The following is a 12,405-nucleotide window of genomic DNA, read 5'->3' as shown; positions in this document are numbered from 1 at the left end:
TTTGCAAAAACAGTTTACCAAATAATCTAATTGTTCATTTAGTATGGGGAACATAAAGCAGTGTTTTATTTAAGATTTTTTAATACATATGTAATTGAAGTATAGGTTGTTGTTGGAATTATTTGCACTGTTTTGTTAGTGGATGTGTTCAAAATAAGGGTTTCTGTAATGAAAATGTATGTTTTTATATGCAACAAATCTGTATAACATTACAAGTACATGCATGTGTTAAATAGGATGTATGTATTGTTTTTTTATTACAGAAAGTGTTGAGTCAAAATTTAAAAAGAAAAATTGTTTTTAACTTTTTATATGCGTTTTGTGGAATGTATAATGATGTTTTTCTTTCAGTATTCATTGATTAATTCTTTGTTTTTCTCCTCTTTATTCAAAGATATGTGAAGAACTCATGACACGATGCTTAGCTCCTGATTGCCAGATGGGTGGTTTAGGATGTGATAATATGACAGTTGTTCTTGTTTGCTTATTGCAAGGTGAATCATATGAGGAACTGGCCAATAAATGTTCTAGAGTTTATACTTCCCCTCATGATGCTACTTTGGTATTGTCAGAATCATCTGCATCTGATGCAGAGGATGAATGTGATGAAGATAGCAGTAAATCAGATAACATTCATCAACGTGATGAGTTACGGGACTGTAATATATCAACAAATAGGCCATCAACAGTAGTATCATCCAATCTTACAGACAAACAACCTCCTACTTCACATCTGACTGGCTTAGTTCAAATGGACAATTCTGTAAGAGAAGGAGGGGAACTCGCTATAGCATAAGTATATTTAGCCTTAAAAAAAGAGAGAAAAATGTAAGATATGTAGGTAATTTCTGCACAAATGGATATTTACTGTACATAATAAAATATGTTAATGCCTGGAAACTTTTTAACTTGGGCACAAAAAAAATGTATACAACATATGATTTATAATTTTTTCATGTATTTTTTCTTGTCAAAAAATTGAATGCTTTAGTAAATTCAGTTGCAGGAAATTTAAAATTTTCGAGATTTTATTTGTTAGTTGCCTATTTTTTTAATTTATGAGTATGTAACAAGAATTTCTTTCAACATTTTATGAGATTAAAATGATTTTGAATCATTTTTTTTCCTCCTTTCTCTTGCTGTATGTGTGTGAAATTAAAATTATCTAGATCTATAGAATGCAGAAATTCTGAGTTGAGATACATGTGTGTTTTATGTGTTTATTACTTACCTTTTTAGAAATATATACTGTGTTTTAGGGAATTACATATGCAGTAAATCTGTTGATGCTGTGATTTAAAAGTATTGTTCATGTTTTGGATTGTCATATTAAAATATTTATGGCTTGACTTTGTATGACAATTTATACATAGTTAAATGTGTATTATTTATATTTTTGGTATGTTAATATGGCCCATTATATCTTATATTGTCATTATATCCTGCTGCTTTTAAAATATCAAATTTCACTGATTTTGAGACTTCAATGCTTTTGCTTCATAATTTTTTCATGGTTGTAATGGGCGTTTTACATGTTACAAAAATGGTACTTCTTCCTTCTTGCATTAGTGACCCTCCGAAGAATTAAAAATTTCATGAAAATTCTCATTGGTGTCAGCCATTCAAAGAAACATTGCTTTAGAAGTATTCAGTATTTGATTAAATTTTTGTCTGTTGTAACCAAAAGATGCGAGATGTGCATTTAGAAAGGGGGAAAAGAAAGAAATTGAAAATTAAAGAAATTAAAAAATCACGATCTCGGAAAGAGCTGGAAATCTTATGTTTTTTTGTTCTAGAACTAATTATTTTGGAAGTTATTGTCTTGTGCGTTTTGCTCGAACATTTTTTAAAAGTAGAGGTATTGTATTTCCTTGTTAAATTGGATCCTGCATGAAGCTTTGATAGCTAATTTGATAAGGAAACATCAAGTATGATTTTAAAATCTACATAAGTCAGGCATCATAAAATCATAATAAGTTATAAAAGTATTAAAGTAAAAGTGTTAAGTATTAAAGTAGTAAATTATTTTTTTTTTCTTTTTGTCAGTTAAGGAATTATCTTCACTTTGGTAATAAAGTTAGTTTTTCAATGCCTTGTTTTACAGGTTGCCCAAAGAAACTAATAATTCAAATGCAATCTTAGTCTTTTTGTTTTAAATAACCTAATTTTTATATCAAGAGGTGCACTAAGATTGGCAGCTCAGTTTTCTGTTTGAAAGCCATTTGCTCAAAGCTGGAGTTTTTTTGTGTAATTATGCAATAATACTTTTATAAGTAATTCATAATGTAAAAAAACAGTTTGTTTCATTTAAGTTGATTGATAACCTATTTCTGTGTACTCTTTGTAAAAATGTACTATTTCCATGTATGTCTATATACTTCAGACTAAATTGGGTTAAGAGTGAGAATTTCCCATGAGTCAAATCACATGAAGTGTCAGCTTATGGAACAATAACCAAAAACACTCAGCATCTCACCCATGCTCGTTCTATTTATCATAGATATATTAAAGGATATAAATTATCCCAAATTTATTTAATTTAATAATTTAAAAGTTTGGGGGAAATCAGGCAACAGGAACCAAGTAGCCAAGGAAAAAAAAAAAAAAAAAAAAGGTAAAATAAAGCAATTAAACAAATTAGAATGCAGGGTCCCCTGTGAAAACCCCCTTCCTCTTATGCAGGTAGGACTTGTGATTTCGTAATATTTAAGTAACATAACGTTCACTGGACTGCAATTCTGGGTGCAACAACAGTGCAAAAACCAATAAAAGATGACGAACATGATTTAAGCTATCCATTCCAGCTGCAGTTGACGAAGCAGATGGGTTGTTTGCGTTAGCTTTTATACTTTTATTTTGTGATTAAACTTGGTTCCAGTTTGTTGTCCTAATGTATTTTATCCCATTTTTAATTTCCTTTTACCTGCAAGTGCCAGTTAACTTAGTTAACATAACTGGTGTTCGTCTAAGTAAAGGAAACAAAATTTTCCTCTGTTACATTAATCCCTGTTATATCTATATTACCATTAACAATTTTCATTTTTATTCTCATAAAAACAATAGCCTTTTTTTATAAAATTTTAAGACTATTAAACTCAGGACATAAATCTATTGCATTCTGCATTAAAGGACATAAAAGTGCTCAGTAAAGTGCCTAATGTTTCTAATAATATTATACTTTTTGCATATGTTAGAGCCTTGGAAGTGAATTTTATTTGTGTAAATTTAGAACTAACAATTTGATTCAAGGGTTCCTAGCCTTTTCATTAATTTGTGGATCTCCTGATTCCCAACTTTAAGTGTGTGGACATGTAATATGTAATATTTCTAAATGAAATATTTATTTTGTCAGATACTAAAAAGCTACAAAAGAATAAACAGTCTAACAAACCTAAATGAAATATTTGTAAATATTAAAAGTTAATAATAAGTTATTTCATTATTATACAAGAAATGTTAGTTACAAATTTTTAAAATTTTAACTGATAAAAATGAAACCTATTTTTATATACAGAAATATAAAAATAAAATACTGTTTTAAACAACATATACAAATTTATTTTTAAGACTATTAACTAGGTAGGCAATATTAATGAATTATATTATGACCCTGAGAATAATCTTAATATTTACTATTTGTGCAATTTTCTTCAACTTTAAGCATCAGAAAATGAATATTGAAAAGGAAAGTGTAAAATAAATGTTTAAAAAATGTATAAAACTTTAAAAATGGATTTAAAATTAATATTTTTGATTTTCTTGGAGGGAGTTCAGCTGCACTGCTGCTCATCCCTGGAGGCACCAGTGCTCGTAAGTAATCATGGAAAATTAGTTTGCTAGAATAATGACATTCACTAGCACAAGTAATAAATTTTACCATAAAAAACCTGTTTATTAATGATATTTTATAATGAACCCTTTAGTTCATATTATGGATGCCCCCCCCCCCATTTTTTTTTTTTTTTTTTTTTAAATGATTTAAACCAGTATCGTAATTTCTCACGTATGAGTTTCTTTGGATAGTCTCGGTTTTTCTTTAATGTCCCTTTTGAATCCATTCTTCAGTAAGTTTGTTTTTCATTCATGTTATTCTTTTTGAACCTGGAATATTGTAATAAGCTGTGCACTTGGTGATGTAAGTTTTAATCAAGAGATTTAGCCTCCTCAGCCAATGCATGATCTGTGTGGCTACTGTAAAAACTGATATTAGCTTGAATCCAGAACAGTTTTAAATTATGTTTTTTGCTTGGTTCTTTCCCTTTTTTGTTTTGTTTGTTTGTGACACTGTATGAAGTAATTTATTTCAATGTGTTGCACTCTGGAGGACGCCAGTGGTGCCAGTAGTACATCCATCATATATATATAACATATTCTAGGTTTAACATTGAAATGAGCAGAGATCCAACCACTAAGTATGTTCTAGTGCACCTAGTTGAGCTTGATATAGAGGGTTAATAATTTGTATCATATAATGTTTAATATTGATTTCCAGGCAGTAAAATTAAACCATAAATGCACAATCTATATCATTCTCATGCCCAGAACCATAAGTATAAATCTCAGTTTTACTAGTTTTGAGAAATAATTTGTCAAACTATATACCTTGTCTTTTTGCCAGGCATTACAAATTTCTTCCACATCTAAAACATAATTATTTAATGTAGTTTAAATTGCAATTTTAAGAGGTGAAATACCAGCCAATATGAAAATAACTTTATTTGAGCCAGGCGAGAAGACTGGTGGTCGTGAGCATCCAACTTTTGTGCAGTGTGCCTGATTTCATCTAAGCCAGGGGTTCTTAACCTTATTCCCCGTCTGGGCACATCTGACAAACAGGAAATGCTGGCAGGCATAGTATGCAATCATAAGCATCATAAACAATACCATACATTAAAAAGGTAACAAAAAATTCAAAATAGTACTAATATAGTATATAGCAGACAGTCGCAGGCACGGGGTTAAGAACCCTTGATCTAAGTCATATTAGCGTCTCTCTTTATATAACTATTGGGATGTTAACATCATTCAGGATATTCTGAAGGGGGTACTTTTGTTGGCCAGCACACAGTAAAAGTTCTTTTACAGTATTTTAAAATTCCATCTATTGTTTTATTTTATAAATATGAAATGTTCTATAAAATTCAGCTTCTCATCTAGAATTACAACAAAGTTTTTAAGTTTAATAAATTTAATTTTATGATAATTAAGCTTCAGCTCAGGTGGCCTGTTTAACTTGCCACCCTAAGGAGAAAAACAAGACAAAACTTTCTCAGTGTTAAATCTAATTCCTTTTTTATGTTACTGTTATACACTTTATTAAGAATAAATCCAATTTTATTAAAAATGTGATCAGTTTTTTTTTTCCTTCTCCTAGTGAGGAACTGTAAATTAACAGCAATATGGCATCAGCATATCAAAAAATTTTTGTATTTGGCACATTAATTTTATCAATAAATTTATTTGTGATAAGGCTTCAGAACATAGTGACACTACAGCAACCCTGTAGGCATTTTTTTTTTTTTTTTTTTTAACTTTGTAAATATCTTCTTCAATTTCAGTTAAATAAATAGATATTATATCATTAAAATAATTTACCAAAAGCTCATATAAGAAATCTACATTTTTTAAAACAGAGAGCAAGAGCAAGAATGACCATATGATGCAGTCAAAGGTGCCATAGCTGTATACAGAACCTGATATGTGATCTCTTTAAGAATGGATATCATTAGGATTTTTTTTTTTTTTTTTTTTTTTTAAAGTTTTGAGAAAGACACTGAAGCATTTATTGTATAGAATCAAAAGAAAATGAAGGCTATTCTGTGTATAAAATTTTTAATAAATGTATCTGCAATATCATGAGCGCACTCCTAGTTTTTGAACTTCCAATTCTATTAATGTAAACATTTACTCTGTTTAAAAATTGTATCCTGGTAAGTGTTTTTTCCCCCATCCTGCAGTCTTCTTTCCGAATAAAGTTTTATTTACCAGTTCAGTATATAATTCTTTATGAAAAAAAAGTTCTAATGTGTCATATTTGCTGGTCAAGATTTTTATCTTTATCTGAACATTCAGAAGTGATTATAGTTGTAATTTTTATTCAGTTTGACTAGTGAAAATATAAAATTCTTGATGTTGAAATTAAAAAAAAAAATTATAATTATATTTTTGTCTCACTGTATGAGTAGTTATTTCTCACATACTGTAATATGCAAATGGTTTTAAGCATAGGAAAGCCTGAAACGTTCTATTTGTTAAAGTAATATTTTCAGTGCTATCAATTTTTTCTGCAGTAATTTTACTTAATTTAATATGTGATCAAACTTATATGGGGGGGGGGTATGTATGTGTATAACTTAGCTTAAATTAACCTTTTAGCTAATAATGTATGACTGTTTGCAACTTGATCAAAAAATTGCTATAAAAATTTTTGGATTATGCTTATTCATAATTTAAAATTTATTATTTTATTTTCCAGTGTCGAATCACATATTGATCTCTGCCTTTAGGTACAAAATGTATCTAAATAAATTAGATTTTTTTAAAAAATATATTATTAAAGTTGCAAATTTCATTTCCTCTGAATATTCTTAAAGGAGAGGTATTTTTTTCATTTAAAATAATTGTATTTCTTTATGAACATCTAAAAATATATTTATTTATGTGATTAAAAATATATTTGTGTTAGTGAAGTTGTTTGTATAAGAAGTAGGTATAACATGAATGCCCTTAATTAAGCAGTCAGAATGCATGTGAAAATAAATCTGCTCCCCACCCCCCGAAAAAAAAAAGGATCTGGTTGATATTTTCATTGTGAAAGATTCGAGGATGTGTTTTTATTTACTTTTTAAATGCACGTTAAATTGCATATCAGATTCTTATGTTGAGAAGGAGAAATTTATTCATTTAAATCATTCTGATGTATCATTATACATTGGCAGAATTCAACAGTACTGTTAACAACATGCATCAAAATTTCTTGGAGGGTTAAAAAATGCTGGAGAGGAAATTAAAACTGTTTTGATAATTTTTTTAATACATATAGGGGCCATAGTGATTGCTTTTTATCTTCTTGATTACATTTTATAGAATCGGAACCTTTTTATTTAAGAATGATTAAATTTAGATACTATTTTCAATGGTTGTATATCTGATCTGTGTGCAGTAAAGAGAATCTTGCTGAAATCATTCCATATATCCGTGTGTCATAAAAAGATCAGAATATATATCCATATTTCAATTTTATTTTAGAAAATTAATTCCATATGAAGATAATACTGGAGGATTTATTGCAATGATTAGTGGATGTCAATACTTGTTCATTCAACCATATTCTGAACAGAACAATTAAGAAATTAATGTAATTTATTTTTGTTATATTTATTATTGTGATATCATCCCTTTCTTCATCCACCGCCTCATAGAGAAATAACTCCACCCTTTTATATTTTTAACATTTATTTCACAAACACAAAACTAATACTAAACTACAATATTAATAACTTAAATATATAAAGTAATACAAGTTAATTTCGTTTTCATTAATGGCTCCCACGAGCCTTCCGTATGATCTCTCTGTTGGTCTCCCTCTTGGAAACTAAAACTTTTGGCGTCTTCAGATCAAGAGCCAGCGGCCCTGTATACATTTTGTTGGTTGGCGTCACACATACGGTGTGATATCATCCCTTTCTTCATCCACCGCCTCATAGAGAAATAACTCCAGCCTTTTGTATTTTTAAAATTTATTTCACAAACACAAAACTAATACTAAACTACAATACTAATAACTGAAATATATAAAGTAATACAAGTTAATTTCGTTTTCATTAATGGCTTCCACGAGCCTTCCCTATGACCTCTCTGTCGGTCTCCCTCTTGGAAACTAAACTTTTGGCGCCTCTCCAGACTGACAGTTAGCGCCCTCTATACGTCTTGTTGGTTGGCGTCACCATAATTTGTCATATTTCAATAGGCTTTCACCCTATTTCAATCTTGGATGGGGGGTGTGACAGATTTAGCTTGAAAAATTCTAGAGAATATGGAATTAATTTATATCCATGTGCTTTTATCTTCATAAATTTTATTTATCTTATAAGTTTCATTTTCATAATATAGTAATGTCCTACATAAATATAAATACTGATGTAAATAATGCATGCCAGAAGTATCCAACATTATAAACTGTAATAAATGAAACATTTAATATTTGCATTTTAATGTATTTCACACACATGAAACAGGAGATTTTTATTTTTTAGGGAAATATTTTTATGTAATCTGTGTGAGTTATTTCTTTCCTTATCAAATCAATCAGTATTTCTTTCTTCATTTCATTTAAATGCTTGTTTCAGCTTAAGTATAATTCAGTCCGTCTTGTTGCCTATAAATGCTGAAGGAATATTTTGATTTTTTGGTTGCTGTAAATATAGTGTTTGATGATAGAAACTGAAATTTTCAATCAAGGTGAAAATTCAAGATGGATAACCGGGTACATTAAGTGTAGCGTTACATTTGAGTACCAAACCTGGAGAAAATATGAAAGCCCATGAAATTAAACAATTTAAATCCATTGCAGCCTAGGAATTTTTCAGTATTTGTTACTATAGGGGTTTTTGGAGTCTTGAAAATCTTGCTGTGCTATCAAAGTCATACGGATTTGGTGATGAGATATTGAATGATAAGGTGCAAGTTACTGATCAAAACACTTCATGATGTTTTAGCTCCATTGTAATTATTCATGCATTATACTCTGCTGAAAACTGAAATGAGTTGTACATCATTTTTTAACAGTTGAAGCTATTTTATTTGTAGAACTTGCTTCCAAATCATTTGGTAACTGATTTATGAATTATCTTCAAATTTATTTACCCAATTTGCATAATAGCTGATTCAACAATCAGAAATTCAAGAATTGGACAATCATCAATGATCCATGAAATGCATAACTAAAGCAGCATAGTAGTGCTTTCATTTTTGTAAGTTTTGAGACTGGGCTGTAGCAAGCAATTCGTTGAAGCCTTCCTGAGGTGACTAACCAGGGTTCCAGATAAGTGTGTTAAGTACTGTTATTAAATTATGATTTGGAAATGCTGCTTGTTTTCTGTGGTTGTTGATGTGAAAAGTCTCATTGTAATTTATTTTTGTATTCTTCCAGCATATCTCTTACTTTTCTTTTTGAAAATGTAAGTAGCTAAAATTTCTAAACATTGTGAACTTTTATTTGGAATGCTAAAATAAGTTCGTAAGCAAAATCCTTCTCGGGAATACCAGAATGAAAATATGTGAATAGTTCATCATTATATTAATAAGGAATATTAGGTCTTGCAATTTTCTGTATCTGAGATCTTTTCTTGAAACATGGCTTCAACAAGACTGCATATTGCTGGTTAATAATAATCTCCATATAGTGCTATAGAAAAGCAGATTTCTGCTGGCTTTATTTCTTACAAACTAGGCTCTACTGATAGCAGAATCCCTGTTGAATGTCTTTTATATTTAAAAATAATGATAAACTGGCAATTTTTTTTTTATTTACAATTATTAATTATGAAGCCAAAGGGGAGAATCTTAACCACCATATATCTCTGGAAGCACCGTGTCAGAGAGCTATTGTACGGCTACCCAATATATAGCTAGTGATTAGATTCTCTGAAAGAAAATGTATAAATTTAAATATTATTGCTATTAAAGAGTAATTTTATTTCAATATGCTGTTTTGACTAATATGTATAGGCACTCTGGCATGCAGTCTGCTTTCATTGTAATTTTTGCAGTAAATGTGCCTTTAAACATAAAATTTATCATTTAGCTGGTTGCTATATTACTTAATCACTTTTATAGTTCAAAACATTTCGCCCTTAAGCTGTATTTGCTTTCAATTTTAATAATTATTTGTAAATGTAAAAAATTCCTGTTTTCTTATTGTGTCAAATTTTATGAGTTTTATAGCATGTGGTGTGTTTTGATGAATGGGACCACATATTTTGCAGCTAATGAGGTTGTTTCCAAAAGGTTGTTTATATTTTTTTTTAAATTGTATAATTATATGTTGTTTAGATAAATTTCCTTTACGTCCTTCATTTTATGGATATGTTTTAAATTTTTCCTATTTTGATTAAAACATGTAATCTTTTAAGTAACTAAATCTATTTGTGGATAATTTTTTTTTAAATGATGACTATTATATATAATTTTTTATTTTGAGAGAAATGAAAACTGTAATCTATGTTCGAGACAAATTTTACATTTATGATAACTTATAGATTTTAAAATATCATTAGAAGCCCTAAATGTTCATTATGTAGTTTTTCAAAGGTATGCATTTCTTATAACTTAACACTTCCATCTTGCAAAACATAAAATCGAATTTGAAATGAAGTAGTGACTACTGAGTAAATGTCTTTTTGTAAAATATTCATGTTAAAATAGTAGTTTAAAAGACATTAACTTTTTTTTTTTTTTTTTTTTCTGTGGCAAAAATATTTTTAAGATACTTGATGTATGGATAAATTTTACAAATCTGTGCCTGAATCTGTGTTTTGTGCATAGAATTGCCATTTCATAATATGAATGCATTTAGTGTTTGCAGCTTCGTTTCCCAGAAAGCAAATTCATATTGTTTGATATTGTGCCATATTATGTCTAGGAAAGCGTGCAATAAATCATGCTGCTGAATAATTAGTCATATCTTTTATAGTGCATGATTTAAAAAACAAATACACCTCCTCTTAAACTGTGTGCATTTTAACGACTAATATACTTCTCCCTTTTGTTAATGAAGGGTTGTCTTTATATGTTATTTCTATTTATAGTTTAAAATGTTCACTAAAAAAGTATCCAAAAGAAATATTTAATAACAAATTTCAGCCATTACTTGGCATTATATTTAGTAAAAAGTAGATGAATGGATTTCAGCAGATAACAGCAAAGATTGCCCTTCTAGAGAAACAGGATTATTTTGTGAAGTCTTACTGCTTTATTCCATAAATTAACACTGAATAATTTGTGCTGTTTATTAAGAGAAATAAGGAGAAATACAAAGGATGGGTTTATGAGATGAGTCCTGTGAAAACTATTGAATTTTGAATCGATGTCGGTAAAGTGGGTGCCAAAATTATTTATTCAAAATAACACCAAATGATAGTTGAATTTTACAAATTATTAAGTTCAGGGAATGCATGTTACACCCATTATTAAAGAAATGAAAGTTAAAATTTGTAATTAATCTATTTTCAGAAACATTGTTTCTCTTCTTAAAGTTGACAAGAAAAACTACCACACTGGTGTTATTAAATATTGAATTCATAGTGGAGCATAATATATTTTAGCTTTCATATAATTGTTTACTTTTTCTTATTATACTTGTTTGAAATATTGTGCCTTTAGTGTACACGATTTGAGAAATATGCCAAAAATCAAACTGATGAACAAAGTTTTAATGTTCTCAGAATGAAAATGTGTATAGTTGTGTAAATTCCCAAGTGTAACTATTTTATTATTGTGCTAGAACATGTATATAATGCTGCCTTTTGTAAAAATATTGGTAACTTAGCAGATCTAAGAGTTTATTGAGATATTCTGTAAATGCAAATATTTACACTTGGTTTTATTTCATTGATTCATTCATTAATGTTCTGTATTTATTTTGAATTAATATAAATTGAAAAATAAAGGTCATAATTCACAAATATAATTACATATGGTTGTATTATTTTTGAAAATAAGACACACTTTTGAATTTATTCTTAATCCAAGAGATGGCTAGAACATTTTATAAAGGTAATTTCTTTAGTTTTATAAAACTGCCTGAAATTATCTGATTGGAGTAAAATAAATGTGTTGAAATACTAATTAATGAAACATCTGGATTTCCAGTAAATCCATGTGAATTCATATGATTAGTTGAAAATGCTACTTTTACTGTAGGTGTTTGCAAAGTATCTTCATTTCAATCAGCAGCAATAATCTCTCTAATTTATTTTTTCTGCCAAGTTAGTGCCAGAATTATCATTAATTAATTATTTTTCAGTACACTTTGTGGTTGTCATTTTTCCATAGATGCTTTTTCACAAGGATTTTTGCTACATGAATTTTGCAAAGACTTTTCAGGATGGCAAACTATGCCTCACTGATTTTAATTCTGCCACTTAGATGAGTGTCAGTCTTTTTCAATATGTATGAGCAGCTGTTACTAGATCAACAAAATGAAATTTAGGATTCACACTTGTTTAAAAGATCATTTTAAATGATAGAAATAGTCATATTTTGTCATTTTTTAAAATCAATGTTCTAAAAATTTCAAGTTTTTATATGTCTCGCATAGTTTTAATGCAAGTTTATATTCAGTTTAGGAAGTAGAACGTATTGACTTCCATGCAATATCAAAAATTAATTGAAATACTTAATAAT

At 28.7% G+C, this 12,405-nt stretch overlaps 1 protein-coding gene across 3 annotated transcripts in view; it reads left to right on the top strand.

Annotated features, from left to right (window-relative positions):
* The window catches only part of LOC118183338 (putative protein phosphatase 2C T23F11.1), a 73,368-nt gene extending 61,679 nt beyond the window's left edge, over positions 1-11,689 (top strand). For all 3 annotated transcript variants that reach the window (XM_035352845.2, XM_035352844.2, XM_085820631.1), the window contains exon 9: positions 395-11,689. In XM_035352845.2, the coding sequence (XP_035208736.1) occupies positions 395-796 (402 nt within the window). In that variant the 3' untranslated portion in view covers positions 797-11,689. The remainder of the gene's footprint in view (positions 1-394) is intronic.
* Positions 11,690-12,405: the final 716 nt, after the last annotated feature.

Source organism: Stegodyphus dumicola, chromosome 7, assembly GCF_044657685.1.
Source record: "Stegodyphus dumicola isolate Sdum_Otavi_A_Nest chromosome 7, ASM4465768v1".
Lineage (NCBI taxonomy): Eukaryota > Metazoa > Arthropoda > Arachnida > Araneae > Eresidae > Stegodyphus > Stegodyphus dumicola.
The sequence above is the reverse complement of the archived record's forward strand: the minus strand, read 5'-3'. Positions and strand labels throughout refer to the sequence as shown.